The 15,888-nt window shown below is 40.1% G+C and overlaps 1 protein-coding gene across 1 annotated transcript; it reads left to right on the top strand.

Annotated features, from left to right (window-relative positions):
• Positions 1-1,805: 1,805 nt before the first annotated feature.
• Ndufa4 (NDUFA4 mitochondrial complex associated) lies at positions 1,806-7,586 on the top strand. Its single transcript, XM_051175687.1, has 4 exons — positions 1,806-1,978; positions 3,245-3,333; positions 4,121-4,181; positions 7,375-7,586. The coding sequence occupies exons 1-4, from the start codon at positions 1,937-1,939 to the stop codon at positions 7,429-7,431; spliced, it is 249 nt and encodes an 82-aa protein (XP_051031644.1). The 5' UTR covers positions 1,806-1,936; the 3' UTR covers positions 7,432-7,586.
• Positions 7,587-15,888: the final 8,302 nt, after the last annotated feature.

Below are 15,888 nucleotides of genomic sequence, written 5' to 3'. Positions count from 1 at the left end.
TGAGGGCAGCTCTTGGAAGGCTAAGGCAAAAGTCAGAGTCCAACCAAAACAAAACAGAGGCAAAAGCAATAGGAACTGGTATAGAGTAGGTACTCAGCAAAAGTTTTCTGAATTAATCACAAAAAAAAAAAAAAAAAAAAAAAAGTAAAGAAAACCATGCCAGCCTTGGCCTTTACATTCATAACATTCACCACCATCCATGTTTCCCTCCTTGGTGGTTTTATCCAAATAAGCATTTCACGCCACAGTTTCTCAGTTTGATGCTCTCTGGTTCTTTTCTTGCTCTATCTATTAAGCTATTCTAGCCAGCCACACAGCTTATTTCCTATTAATAAAATAACTTCTACATTTATTTTCTCTTTTGGTTTTTCGAGACAGGGTTTCTTTGTGTGGCTTTGGAGCCTCTCCTGGCACTCACTCTGTAGATCAGGCAGGCCTTGAACTCACAGAGATTCACCTGACTCTTGCCTTCCAAGTGGTGGGATTAAGGGAGTGCACCACCACACCTGGCTCTGATAGTATTCTAAACTTTTCTCCTCACTCTCCCATATCCATCAAACTATCAGGTCTTGTTGGTGCTACATATTTTTTCTCTTGGATTTTTGGCCCTATCATTATATTCCCTTTCTTAGGATAGCTTAAATTTGCAACAGCCCCTTTATAATTCCCCCCCCCCCACACACGTTTGGCCCTTCTATTCTTCATAACCAAAGGAATTCTTTTCAACCACAGAATCATCTCGGTGAGCTTCCTAAATCCTGATCATAAAGTCTGTGTATAGTGTTCGAAGCTCCCACGTGGCCCTTAGTTTGCTTAAGCTCCAGCTGTAACAGATTAATTGTGAGCTTCAAACCTTCTTCACTTGAATTTCCTTCCTCATACATTTCTTGACGTTTCCACGTTGCTAATGTCTACTTCAGTTTCTCAGTTTCAGTGAAGACGTCTCCTCTTTTTAGTCTTATTATTTGATATATGTAGGGAGTTGGAAAGGGTTCAAATTGCTGGTTGTGATCGCAAGCGCTGAATTAAAGAGTCCCAAGGAGGCCTTTTGGGTAAAAGTAAATTTAGAAAAGAAAGAAATGAAAATTGAAGTGGGGGTGGTAGAAACTCTTAAGTGTAGGAACACGACCCGTGAAGATGCAATATCTGGACCAACAAGGGGTGGTGGCATGTTGCAAAAGTTCTTGGGGCGACGAATCTTCAAAAGAGTGTCATGACCTGGGAGTCTAGCGTTCACACTGAAGGAACGGAAGGCCATCTTTAAGTCACCGACTAGTTTTTCCTTTTTTCTTTTTTAACTTCTGTCCCTAAGCGCCACTGGCAGACAGGAAACAGCTGCAGTCTTAAACCGCAGCCCTTGACCTGGGCGGCTGCAGACACGACCTGTCCCCCTGCGGGAGCTGAGCGCCTAGCCTGCAGAGGCGCCGCGCGGCTCCCTAGGGGACCTCGGGGCGGCCCGGCGCGCGCTCGACACGCGCGCCCCCAAGCGCGTCCACGCGCCGCCCAGCCCGGGAGGCGCCGCTAGCGAAGCCGCGCCCGCAGTGCACACTACCAGACGGCCGCCCGCTGACCCCGAGCTACGCGCGTGTCGTCCTAACAAGTGCCTGTCCCATCAGCCGAGAAGTTGGGATTTCTACGCCGAAATACACCCACCAGGAAGATGCATCGCGAAGCACTAAAGGATGCCGAGCTTCACAATGGAAAGCAGAGGTCGGGCCAGGTTAGAACGAGCGCGCAAGGGCTGAACCGTTCAGGCAGTGCCGGGGACAGCCGCACCCGGGCTTTCCTGCTGCAGGCTGCCCTCCCAGCCAGGGGTCCTTCAGGTAGGAGGTCCTGGGTGACTTTGGACGTCCGCTCTGCCAGGTTGCAGAAGCTGCTTGGTGTGTGTCCTGCGCTAGTTCTCCTGTCTCCGTCGAGGTAGGCCTCTGCCGCAAACATGCTTCGTCAGATCATCGGGCAAGCCAAGAAGCATCCCAGCGTAAGTTCAGTATCTTTTCCCGGGTAGCTTCTCTGCTGCGGGGCACCTGCCTCTCTCCCCTGGGAACGTTCTCTTTCCACTGTTCCCTGGGGTTACACTGTGTAACCAGGCTGACCAGGTTGCTCGAAGCCTTTTTTTTTTTTTTTTTTTATTTGTGACTTTACCCACTGCGGGGCTTTGCCTGAAGCAGAAGGTGGCAGACATCAAGGAGAAAGCTAGACATTTTGACTGTTGGAACACTGGTCACGCTCACAGATTGGTTGGCCCAAAGAGGGGTGGATAAGTACAGTGAGTGGGTTAGAATCCCAAGAGAGATCGGGTTTGTTATGTTGGCTTTTGAGGGTTTTATATTCACTGAATTGCACCATCAAGCTTTTTGAAATATAAGGTATCTTCATCTTGGTATCCTTGACATTTGCAAAATTTACTTAAGTGTTCTTGACATGTCACTTTCGTTCTGTAAAACTCCCTATGACAGTCCCCCAAGACAAATCAATTTTTGCTTTAAGCCTGGTTTTCTAGATACTCATCGAAATGAAAAGGAATCCGTTTTCAGAGTTCATTCCTAAAACCAGTGCTTGTAACAGACATTTCTGTCAGCTAATTATGCTCTTTATTTCACAGAGGTTATGTTGTTCACAGAACTTTTTGGCGCCACTCTTTAGCAGTTCATAGGGATTCCCCTCCTTCCAGCCTTAAAAGTACTTACAAGGAAATACTTCCCATTACTTCCAGGGAAGTAATGAAATTTAGTGAGAATGCTGTTCAAACGTTACAGAAGTGAATGTACTTGATAGGATTATTATTATTATTATTATTTAGACAGAGTTTCTCTTTGGATGACCTGGAACTTGCTTTGTAGACCAATCTGGCCTTGAATTCAGAGATCTGCCTGCCTCTTCCTCCTGAGTAGCTGGGATTAAAAGCATGCACCACCATCACCTGGCAGATAGGATTAAATTTTTTTAAACAGTCCTGCCTGTCCTGGAACTCACTTTGTGCTGGGATTAAAGGCGTGTGCCACACTGCCAGAAATTCTTAAACCAAAATCATCCAAATGTCTTTTGCAAAGATCATGCCTTTGGAATACACTTGAAAAGAAACATTGCTTCTATGATCAACCTTTATTCACATTTTAGTGAATTTTAGGACAAGTTATGGAAATAGCAGACTTGGAAGTTACTATGTATAAACCAGTAGCCTTATTTTGGACACCATGAAGGTATGGGATGATGACTACTATTTTTTGTCTATTCTTTGTTCTAGTTGATTCCTCTCTTCGTATTTATTGGAGCGGGAGGAACTGGAGCAGCGCTGTATGTGATGCGCCTAGCATTGTTCAATCCAGACGTCAGGTGAGTCTATACGTGCTTAGAGCTTGAATGGTTGAGGAAGCAGGCCTGGGGACCACAGTTCTGGGAGAGGTAGCACGTTAGAAGCAGCTACAGTTTTGTAGCCATGCAGTCAATCCCCAGGCTGCTGACATGAACTTTTCCTACTTTGTTAATTTATCTAATATCCCTGAGTTTTAGTTCCCTTTGGTAAAGTAGAGTTACTAATACTCTTTCATTTTGAAGATTGGGATCATGGTTTTGTTGGTTTGTTTATTGTTTTTGTTATTTACTTTGTATCTCTGACTGTCCTAGAACTCACTGTGTAAACCATGCTGTCCTTGAAGTCACAGATCTGCCTGCCTCTACCTCCTGTGTACTGGTATTAAGGGCGTGTGCCACCACGCCTGGCAATGATTCCTGTCCTGTGTTGGTGTTTTATACCTTCTTTTCCACAATAAACGTTTTTTGTTTTGTTTTTGCAGTTGGAAAATGATTGAATGGGCATTCTATACTTTTATATATTACCTCAATGATAACACAATCCCCAATGATAACAGAATCTAAAGACAGGGATGAAGACAGATGTCCCAAAAGGCTGTGGTCAATGATATTTACAAGTTGCATGCTTGCTTAACTATGAATTCTACTTCTGTTTAGTTCTATAATGAAAGTAATACCATACTATACCTACTAAAAAACATGTTTAATCTATTCAAAATACTAGCTTCTAAGGACGTATTTTAAAAGCACCATCTTAAGTAGTGTATTATTATTATAATTAATATAATTAATGTTTTATTCATTTTAGCTGGGACAAGAAAAATAATCCAGAGCCTTGGAACAAACTGGGTCCCAATGAACAATATAAGGTAAGGTGCAAAATTGTTAAACCTTGCTAGAAAGCATATTGCCACAGATGCGTGGCTTTGTGGTAGTTTTTCTTAGAACAGGATATGCAGGTAAAATTCCATTATAATGAACGTTGAAGACAACTTGGGCTCTTGGGTGGTTTGGTTGTCTGTTTCTTCTTGGTACAGTTCAAATATTTTAGGTGAGGATCAGGAAGAAATGAAAGTCAGTTGAAAATTAAATTTTGTCCTGAGCCTCATAGGTAAGCTTTAACGTCTTCCCAGAAGAGTGATCTATGTAGCTACTCTTTAGAAAGAATGCGTTCATACACCATGCTTATTGATTTCTCAAATACATCCTTTCTTAGATGTAATATTTGCATGTATACCCTTATATTGTCAAGAATTCATGTATAATTTTCATGCCATACAATTTATCCCTTATGTTTTCTGTTACATCTGATGTTTCTCTGTACTTAGCTTTTTGCCCTAGCACTCAATAAGAGACACACTGAGCCATGTTTGACCAAGACTTGGGGAAAGTGTCTGTGGTAGAGATGGGTGTTCTTACTACTATTTATAGCAACTTTAAAGATTATTCTTTACTCACTTTAAGATTTCTGCTTAATCTAACTGTAATTTGGCTTTTAAATACTCTCACTTTAAGATTTCTGCTTAATCCAACTATAATTTGGCTTTTAAATACTCAAGCTGCTGTCCCTTTAAAGATAGAACTAGAAACTCACTAGCCACCTGGTATGTCTTTTTAACATTTTGCTCAAGAAACAATAAACAGGCATTCTTATTCATTATTTTGTATTAGGAATTTAAGTACCATTTATTCTGGGGGGGGGGGAATGTATCTGCATATAAGAAACATTAAAAAGAGAACAAAGAACAAGAATTTGGTTGTTTGACCAGAGCATATTGGAGTATTCTGCGTATGTATTTCACAAAATGTACCAGATGATTTCAACAGTTGTGCCAGTTACCAGTGCCTTGGAATATGATGCCAAGGGCTGATGTGAGGCAATGATAACTGGAAATGGAATGTTGCTGCATTAAGACCCTGATGTTCGTGTTAAGATGCTAAGATTTGGGGTGGTTATGATGAAAAATACCATAGTTAGGGAAGGTTAGGCAGCAGAAATGTGTTACTATTGTGGAGCTAGGAAGTGTGAGGCCAAGGTACCAGTCAGTTCTGTCCCTGCTGAAGATCCTCTTACTGGAAACATTCTCAGTAGAAAAAGAGGGGGACACTCCACTCTGTTTTTTTTTTGTTATAAAGAAAGCAGTCTAGTTGTGAAGGCGTTGTCTTCGTGACCTAATAATTACCTTCCAAATTCTCATTGTCTAAATTATCATTATCCCATTGGAGGCTAGGATTTCACCATAAATTTTAGGAGGACATGAATATTCTGTTCATAAAAGGAGGTTATTGGTTCTTTAAAGAAAAAGCTCATAAAGCAATAAGAGCTTAGAGAAAGATGGGATTTAAGGATTAGCAGCCCAGCAGTACGTCAATGAAAAATGCTCGGAAGCTAGGATCAGATATAGCAATCTAGGGTGCTTTTCAAGTGAGCACTGTTAAATTGAGAAAAACAGCAGAGGCATGGAAGGGAAAAAGGTAAAGCAGATTTTAAAATTCCTTCCAAGGAGATTAAGTACAAAGCAAATATATCAAGCCTGTTCGATTTGAGGGGTGGGGGATTGTTGAATAAGGTCTCTCTACATAGTCCTGCCTGCCCTGGCTGTGTTGACCCAGCTGGCCTTGAATTCACATATACCTCTCTGCCTCTTTGCCTCCAGAATGCTGAAATTAATGGCAGGCATCACCACCCTGGCGATCTTGGAACATGATATATAGACAAGGTTAATTTTGATATCCACCTGCCTGTCTCATAAATGCTAGGTTTAAAGGTGTGCGCCAACACACCTGGCTATGGCATTGTTTTTAAGTATTTATTTTTATAACTTGGAATTACATGTGTAGGTGCCTGATAAGCTGGAGTTACCAAGGTTGTTTCTGAGCCACCCCGCATGGGTGCTGGACTCTGAGTCTTTAGATAAGCAGTACATTCTATCAGCCATTAAATTATCTTTACAATCTTTTAGTTTAGTCAGTTTGAAGTAACATAACTTGATCCTTGGTTAGATTTTTATAAAGCAGTAAGAATGCAAAAGATGGTGATGACTAAAATAAACAGAAGACATTGTTGGCATCTATTAGATGTTTGTTTTCTTAATATATGTTAAACCTATATATCCATCTGAAAATATCCTCATGCAATCATGTTAGAGGCTAGTATCAAACTTGTGTTGTCTAGGCAAATTGATTCTTAACAAGACCGTCAAAGCAAAGAAAATTGCTGGTTTACATAAAATTTTCTGTTCAAGAAAGAAACCCTAGGTTTATGTGTATATTCCTAAGGATGACATAACAATATGCTTTACAGGTTGGAGGTTTTCCTTTATTAAAAAAAAAAAAAGGGGCTGGGGATGAGTCTCAGCTGATAAGGTGCTTGCCTAATATGTACAAAGTGCTATGTGTGGTCCCCAGCACCCTTATTTACCTGATATACCACAAAGGCCACCAAGGCTGTGTGAGACCCTCCCTCATACAGTAAAGAAGTATGTTTGAAGTAAATGGGTTTGAAGACATCTCTTTGGGAACAGATTTTTGAAGCATTTGTTTGTATATTTTTTCATGGTGGAAAGGAACAAATCTGAAGCCTATGAGCTCCTGCCATGCCTTTGAGCTAGATGCCAGCCATGAAACCCTCATAGTCAGTCAGTGACTGTCATAGTCACTGTGAAGATTCCCTTTGGCCAAAGCAATTCATATGAAAGAGGGCATTTAATTGGGGGCTTGCTTGCAGAGGCTTAGTCCATTATTATTTTGGCATTGAACATGGTGGCAAGCAGTCATCATCCTGGAGAATGTATCTGGGAGCTATATCCTGATCTACAAGCAAAGAAAGAATGGGCCTGGTGTGGGCTTTTGAAACCCCAGATCAGATGCTTTAATTAATTCAACAAAACCATTGTTCTATAATTTCAGATAATGTATTTTTTTGTATGAATTTAGTTTATACTACTAGTCTTAATATTTCCTTTTCTGAGTTCTTACTTGAAAAAGTTGAACAAACAGATTTTAAAACTTTTATGCCATGTCTGTCTTTGGTAATCTAAAATACAATTTTTCCCCCCCAAGTTCTACTCAGTGAATGTGGACTACAGCAAACTGAAGAAAGAAGGCCCTGACTTCTAAACCATGGATTTCGTCATAAAGCTGCTTGTAATGAAGGTCTTTCAGAAGCCATCCGCACAATTTTCCACTTAATCAGGAAGTACTCCTCTGAATGCATGAAATCATGTCAGTTTTTTGGAGTATGTTACACTGATGAATAAATCTCTGAAACTTGGTTTGTGTGTCATTAATTAATGCTGGAAATCCATGTGGATCTTTATGGCTAGGATAGAGGGAATAAAATACTAGAATTTAAAGAATCTCTTTAATATATATGTATTTGAAAATAATTCTATACTGCTTTAATAAGGGTGTATGGTAATTAAGCAAAGGGATATTAAGAATATTCAAACCTTTGTTAAATGAACAAACTGTGGAATCCATTACATGTTGGTCAACACTGCTGACCATTAGGCCTGCTCTGGACTGATTGATCTACCCAGTGTTATTCCACTGGAGAAAAGTGATTTTTCCCTCTCCCAGCAGGTATAAACTACAATTCAGTTGTTGACCTTTGTCCTAAGTTGGGTTTTTATTAGTTATCTTTAAACATAACAATAAAATATGTTAAAAAGTATCACATCAAAGCTGGACAAGACAAACTAAAGCAGGTAATACGGTTCTGGGATACAATACAGGTTGATTAATATTTATTTGGGGAAAATTCACTTACACAAGAAACAGATGACCTCTGTGTGTTCCTGTTCCCAGGAAGTCCTCCGATCCTCTCATCTCCAACCCATAAGAGAAGATCCGGGTCAGGACCCAGACTTAGATTCCATCAGTATTGCCCATCCCTGTCCTTATGCCCCAATGGGTGTGGTCTGTACAACAGGTGTGGGTGGGGTAGATACTACAACAAACTAAAGAGCCCAAGAGTAAGGGACCTACTCGTTTGCATTCAGGAATTGCATAAAAATACTAAACTGGAAATCATTACATACACGTGCAGGGACCTGGTGCAGACAGGTGAAGGCCCTGTGAATGCTGCCTCAGTCTCAAGGTTCGTACGTATGTAGTGATATATTCTGATCTATTTATTTTTGACAAATTTTTATTTAACTTTGAAACACGCTTGTTTTACATGTCAGTCCCAGTTCCCCCACCCTCTCGTACCCCCCCATGCCTGCCAAGAACCCCCGTCCCATCTTTTTCTGCTCCCAAGGGAGGGTGAGGCCTTCCAGGAGGGATCATCAAAATCTATCAAGACATTTGGAGTAGGGCCTAGGCCCTCCCTCCTGCCTCTAGGTTAAGGGAGTATCCCTTCATAGGGAATGTGCTCCTAAAGTCCTTTTGTGCACCAGGGATACTTCCCAGGCCTCCTAACTGAGACCCACCTTCAGGGGACCTGGGTCGGTATAATGTTGGTTTCCCAGCTATCAGACTGGGGTCCATGAGCTCCCCCTTGTTCAGGTCAGCAGTTTTTGGATTTCTCCAGCCTGGTCCTGACCCCTTTACTCATCACTCCTCCCTCTGTAACTGATTCCAGGTGTTTGGCTCAATGTTTAGCTGTGGGTGTCTGCTTCTGTTTCCATCAGCTACTAGATGAAGCTCTAAGATGGCATATAAGGTATTCTTCATCACTCTCATTATCGGGGAAGGGCATTTATGATAGCCCCTCCCATTATTGCTTCGATTGTTAGTTGGGGTCATTCTTGTAGATCTCTGGATATTTTCCTAATACCAAACTTCTCTTAAAACCTATAATGGCTCCCTCTATTATGGTATCTCTTTTCTTGCTGTCCTCTGTCCCTAACTCAATCTTTCTGTCTATCATGCCCTCCTCTTCCTCCTAACTCCCTTTTCCCCTCACTCCATGCTCTCAATTTGTTTGGGAGATCTTGCCCCTTTCCGTCTTTCCTGGTGACCATATGTCTCTCTTACAGTCCTTGTTTCCTAGCTTTCCCAGTGGTGTGGATTGTAAGCTGATTATTCTTTGCTCTATGTCTAATTTCCATATATGAGTGAGTACATACCACATTTGTCTTTTTGTGACCGAGTTACTGCAGCAGTATGGTTTCTTCTAGTTCCATTTGCCTGCGGATTTCAAGATTCCATTGTTTCTTTTCTTTTTTTTTTCCGGGTGAGTAGTACTCCATTGTAAATGTACCACATTTTCTTTATCCATTTTTCAGTTGAGGGGCATTTAGGTTGCTTCCTAGTTCTGGCTATTACAATTAGTGGTGCTATGAACACAGATGAACAGATGTCCGTGTTGTATGAATGAGTGGAGGAGTGTACACCTTTCTCTACATCCTCTCGAGCATAAACTGTCTTTGGCATTTTTGATTTTAACCATTTTGACAGGAGTAAGATGGTGTCTCAGAGTTGTTTTGCTTTGCATTTCCCTGATGGCTAAGCACGTTCTTACCTGTCTTTCAGCCATGATAGAATCCTCAATTGAGAATTCTCTATTTAGTTCTGTACCCCATTTTTTAATAGGATTATTTCATGTTTTGCTGACTAGTTTCTTGAGTTCTTTATGTATTTTGGAGAGCAGCCCTCTGTGAGATGTGGGGTTGGTGAATATCTTTCCCCATCCTGTGGGATGCTGTTTTGTTCACTGTGTCCTTTGCCTTACAGAAGCTTCTCAGAGGAGGCCCCATTTATTAATTGTTGGTCTCAGTGTCTGTGCTGCTGGTATTATGTACCAATTACTTCAAGGGTGCATCCCACTTTCTCTTCTAAGTGTTTTCATGTGGTCTTTGATCTATTTGGACTTAAGTTTTGTGCATGATGATAGACATGGCTCTATCTGCAGTCTTCTACACACCAGCATCCAGTTATGCCAGCACCATTTGTTGAAGATGCTTTCTTTTTTTCCATTGTATAATTTTTGCTTCTTTGTCAAAAATTAACAGGTGTTTGTAGGATGCGTGGGGTTAATATCAGGGTTTTCAATTTGATTCCATTAGTTTACCTGTCTATTTTTGTGTCAATGCCAAACTGTTTTCAGGATTAAAGCTCTATAATAGAGCTTGAAGTCAGAGATAGTGATGCCTCCTGACGGTCCTTTATTGTACAAGGTTGTTTTGGCTATTCTGGGTCTTTTGTTTTTCCATATAAAATTGAGTATCGTTCTTTCAAGGTCCATGAAGTATTGTGCTGGGATTTTGATGGGGATTGCACTGAATCTGTATATTGTTTTTGGCAAGATTGCCATTTTTACTGAGTTGATCCTACCTATCCAAGAGCATGGGAGAGCTTTCCATTTTCTGGTTAGTAAATTTGATAGCCTCTTGGGGCCGTTCTTATCTTGTTAATTGTCTACTTTGAATACAGATTTAATCTGGTTTGAAATAATTTGCTTTAAAGGAACATTATTTTGTAAAGAAAGTAGATTTCTGTCCCTGTAGTATTAGACTGCTTATTAAGAAAATAGATTTATTTTTACGTGTTCTTTTATGTTTCTTTGAATAGATTTTACTTACTGTTCTTTCATAGGTAACAGAACTGCACCAACAAGAAAAATTTAAGTCCTTTAAGTTTATGGTATCTGTATGACAAAATCTTACACATAAGCAATGAAGATGGTGGTTGCTAACTAAAATTTAATACTAAAGAAATGAATATGTTTTGATTCCTTTGCTTGTGTGCTATTTTAATCCCTTTAGCCCCAGCACTCCAGAGGTGTAAAAGGAAGAAACAAAGGGTCTCACGTGGAGATTTAATTTCCAGACAGGGAGAGCTATTGTCTCTGAGGATTCATGGAGCCAGGATCACCTTTACAGTTTGGGGTAGAAGTAAGAGCTAGTGGCTGGCTGCTTTGCTTATCTAACCATCAGCTTGAACCCTAATGTCTGTGTTTTTTATTTTTCATTTTACATCCATGTAAGCTTTGCTCATCTTGATTTAGAAGGTCTTGTTTTCTTAGTGTCCTCCATACCCTCTGGCTCTTACATTCTCTCCCTCTTCCTCCAGATTTCCTGAGCTCAGGGGAGGGATTTAATAGAGACATTCTATTTAGGGATGAATGTCCTGTGGTTTCTCATTTCAAAATGTCTGACTGTGGGTCTCTATATTTGTTCCCCTCTGTTGTGAAAGGAAGCTTCTTCAATGATGGTTGAATAAGGCACTGATCAATGAGTATAGTAGAATGTCATTAGGAGACATTTTAATCACTACATTTATTATCATTATTTAGAGAATTATTTGGTTTTACCTTAGTTTCCTGGGATATCTAGACTCAGGTTCTTGGTTACCCAGTGTCAGGTATGGGTTCCATCTCATGGGTTTTATGTCAAATCATTCTTTGATTGGTTGCTTCCACAACTTTGTGCCACCATTGCCCTAGCATATCTTGCAAACAGTACACTAGTGTAGATAAAGGGTTTATGTCTGGCTGCTGTTTGTTTCTCTTGGTATCATGCAATAAGTGTACCTTTGTGTACCAATGACACTGCAATATAGGGATGAAGGTTCTATGTAGGCACCAGCTCAACATCTCCACATTCAGGGTTTGTGTAGGTGTTGTCTTCAGCAATAGGGCCTTGCTGTCAATTTGTAGAGAGAAACCTATAGGCTTGGCACAGCCTGGGTTGTTTGGGGATTCCTGTGAGGCCCCTTTGGCCTCATATGTAACCTAATCCCGGCACTAGAAGCTTCCTTTGGTGACAAGCATTTGACCAGCTGGGAGTCTATCTCCCAATTGTTTGGGGATTTCATTTAGAACACCGTGTGTGTGTGTGTGTGTGTGTGTGTGTGTGTGTGTGTGTACATTTCCATATACATATATATGGAAATTTCTACAGTATTGTTTCCCTATCATCCCTCAAATGGCATTTAATTTTAGCTGTCCCTGTTTGCTCTCCCACAACCCCTTCATCTCAGCCTCCCCACTTGATCCTCCCATTCCAGTCCCACTCCTTCCATGTATCTCTATTTCTATTTCTCTTTCCTAACAAGATCTATCTGTTCCCTCTAGTACCTTACTCTACACCTACCCTTTGTTCTATGGATTGTAGCTTGGTTATCATTGACTTCACAGTGAATGTTCATATATAGGCAAATTCATACCATATTTGTCTCTCTGGTTCTGGGTTTCTGACTAATTTTTTTAGTTTCATCAATTTACCTGCAGATTTCATGATGTCATTTGATGGAGGATGTCCTTCTGTATATATGTTTCTTTTCCTAGTTGATGAATAAAACACTGGCTAATAGAGGCAGGGAGATAAGTGGGACTAGAAGATGAGGAGAATTCTGGGAAGGTAGGCAGAGAAAGCCTGCCAGAGAGAGTTGCCATGTAGACAGCCAAAGGAGAAGAAGGTCTGGGCATTCTCTGGTAAGCCAAGACAACATGGAAATACATAGATTAATAGAAATGGGTTAATAGTTAAGACAGAGCTAGCCAGTAAGAAGCCCTAGCTTTCAGCCAACAGTTTAATAATTAATATAGCATTTATGTATGTTCATTTGGGACTGAGAAAGGCCATTGTGGGACCTGGCAGGAAAGAAAACTGCCAGCAACAGTCATTTTTTTAAATAGCAAAGTAATACTCCATTGTGTAAATGTACCCATTTTCCTTAACTATTTTGTTGAGAGATATCTGTTGAGGGTTATGCCCAGGTCTAGCTATTGTGAATAACTTCAATGAACATGGTTGAGCAAGGGTCTCTGTGGTATGATGAATCATCCTTTGGGTATATGCCCAAGAGTGGTATAGCTGGATCTTGAGGTAGATCAATTCTCATCTTCCTGTGACACTGTCACTCTGATTTCCATAGTGGCCGTACAAGTTTCACTCCCACAAGCAATGGGTGAAGATTCTTCTTACTCCACATCCTCATGAGCATGAGCTGTCAGTTTGTTTTGCTAATATTAGCTATTCTGACAGGTGTAAGATGGAATCTCAAGAAAGTTTTAATTTGTATTTCTCTGGTGGCTAAGGGTGTTGAACATTTTTAAAAAAGTGTTTTTCAACCATTTGAGTGTCCTCTGAGAATTCTCTATTTGTATCAGTTCCCCATTTTTAATTGGGTTATTGGCTTACTTGATGTCTAATTTCTTGAGTTCTTTATATATTTTGAATGAGTCTGTTATTGGGTATAGAATTCATAAAAATATTTTCCCATTCTGGAGGCTGCTGCTTTGTCCAAATGGTGGTGTGTAAGGAGTAGGGTTTTTCCTCCTGCCGCTGGTCTTGTCCCCCTGCCGTACCAGCCCCAATTAACACACAGAGACTCTGTAGTTGATATAGTACTAGCTTCTTATCGGTGTTCTGCTCTCTCCATCTTCCATCTTGACTCCTACTTACTACTTCCTCTTTCCTCCTTGTCTCCTAGTCCCACCTATCTTGCTTTCCTATTGGCCAACAGTTTTTTATTCATTAACCAGTATGAGAAACATATTTACAGAATGACATCTCCCATCAGTGGTGTCCTTTGTCACATAGAAGATTTTCAATTTCATGGTATCCCATTTATTAATAGTTGATGAACTTTCCTCTTAGCACCACCTTTGTTGTGTGCCATAAGTTGGGTATGTTGTGTATTCATTTTCATTGATTTCTAGAAAGTCTTTAACTTATTTCTGTCTTAAATCAGTAGAGGTAAATTTAGTAGAGAGCTGATCAATTTCCATGAATTTGTAGGTCTTCTGTTGTTTTTGTTGTTGAAATCTAGCTTTAATCCACAGTGGTCAGACAGGCTGCAGGGAGTTACTTAATTTTCTTCTACCTGTTGAGACTTGTTTTTGTGACTGAGAATGAGGTCAATTTTGGAAAAATGTTTTGTGAGGTGCCAAGAGGAAGGTATATGCTTTTGTGTTTGGGTGAAATGTTCTGAAGGTATCTGTTAGGTCCATTTGGCTTGTAACATCTGTTAGCTCCAGTATTTTTCTGTTTAGTTTTTGTTTGGATGATCTATCCATTGGTGAGAGTGGGGTATTGAAGGCTCCCACTATTGATGTATGAGGGCCAATGTGTGTTTTAAGTTTTGCATTATTTCTTTTATAAGTGTGGGTGCTCTTGCATTCTGTGCATAGATGTTAAGAATTTAAGTGTCTGTCTTTCTGAGTCTGGGTTACATCACTCAGTATGATTTTTTTCTAATTCCATCTATATGTGTCTCCTGTGCCAATGCATTTAAGGCTATTTCCCACTTTCTTTTCTGTCAGGTTCAGTGTAACTGGATTTAGGTTGAAGTCTTTGATACATTGTCACTTGATTTTTGTACAAGGAGACAGATATAGGTCTATTTGCATTCTTCTAAAAGTCAATACTCAATTATGCCAGCACCATTTGTCGAAGATGCTCTGATGCTCTCTTTTTTTTTCCACTGTACAATTTTGGCTTCTTTGTCAGAAATCAGGTGTTTATGGGTGTGTGGATTTATGGATTTATGTCAGTGTCTTCAATACAATTCTATTGATTGACCTGTCTGTTTTTATGCCAGTAGCATGATGTTTTTATTACTATATCCTGTAGTAGAGCTTAAAACCAGAGATGGTGATACCTCTGGAAGTTCCTTTATTGACTCTAACTAAGAGTCCTAGCTATAATGGATAGGTAGTCTGAACTGCCCATCTCTTATAATCAGATTGGTAACTACTCCAATTGTCATCAGAGAGCCTATTCCAAGCTAGGTGAATCCTGTTGAAAAAAAGGATTGTATGATCCAGAGTGGTCAAGGTCACAGCAAGAGAACCCATAGAAACAAATAACCGGCTCATAAAAGTTCATAGACTCTAGATCCACAGCTTGGGTATTTGCATGGGACTGACGTAGGCCTTCTACATAGGTATGGCAGTTTATAGCTTAGTCTACTTGTGGGACTCCTAGCAGTGGGAACAGGGCCTGTCCCTAATGATTTGATTGGCTTTTGGGAACTTATTCCCCATACTGGATTGCCTTGCCAGCCTTAATACAAGCAGAGGAGTTTAGTGCTACCTCAACTTAATATGCCATCCTTTATTGACACCCACGGGAGGCCTTCCCATTTCTGAACAGAAACAGGAGTAAAGTGGGGGGGGGGGGAAGGGAGGTGGGGGAAAAGAATGGGAGTAGGGAGGGGAAACTGCAATCAGGATGTAAAATAAGTAAAAAAAATGTAATAAAAAATAATTGAAATATTGTCTTAGTGGGTTTTTCCTTTGATGAATATGTAACATCCTCTATCTCTTTTGATTAGTTTTGGTTGGAAGTTTATCTTAGATATTAGGATAGCTACACCAGCTTGCTTCTTAGGTTCATTTATTTTGAAAATCTTTTTCCAAAACTTTATGCTCAAGTAATGTATATCATTGATGTTGAGGTATCTTTTTATTGGGGAGCTGAGTCTTTGGTATTGAGAGATATCAATGAACAATGGTTATTTATTCCTGTTTTGTTTTATTTTTGTTGGTGTTGATATTGGTGGCGGTGTGTGTTTCCATTCTTTTGTTTTGCTGGTATGATGTTATTTATTTATTTCCTGTGTTTTCTTGTATGTCATTAACCATTAATCTCATTGGTTTCGAGTTTTTCCTTTTTTTTCATC

The sequence above is a fragment of the Phodopus roborovskii genome, unplaced genomic scaffold, assembly GCF_943737965.1.
Source record: "Phodopus roborovskii unplaced genomic scaffold, PHOROB, whole genome shotgun sequence".
Classification (NCBI taxonomy): Eukaryota; Metazoa; Chordata; class Mammalia; order Rodentia; family Cricetidae; genus Phodopus; species Phodopus roborovskii.
Note: the sequence above shows the minus strand (reverse complement) of the source record. Positions and strands in the feature narration are given on the sequence as shown.

Coding starts and splice junctions, on each gene's coding strand:
- Ndufa4 (XM_051175687.1), top strand. CDS start 1,937: ATGCTTCGTCAGATCATCGGGCAAGCCAAGAAGCATCCCAGC. Junction 1,979..3,244: donor AAGCCAAGAAGCATCCCAGC/GTAAGTTCAGTA, acceptor TCTTTGTTCTAG/TTGATTCCTCTCTTCGTATT. Junction 3,334..4,120: donor TTGTTCAATCCAGACGTCAG/GTGAGTCTATAC, acceptor TATTCATTTTAG/CTGGGACAAGAAAAATAATC.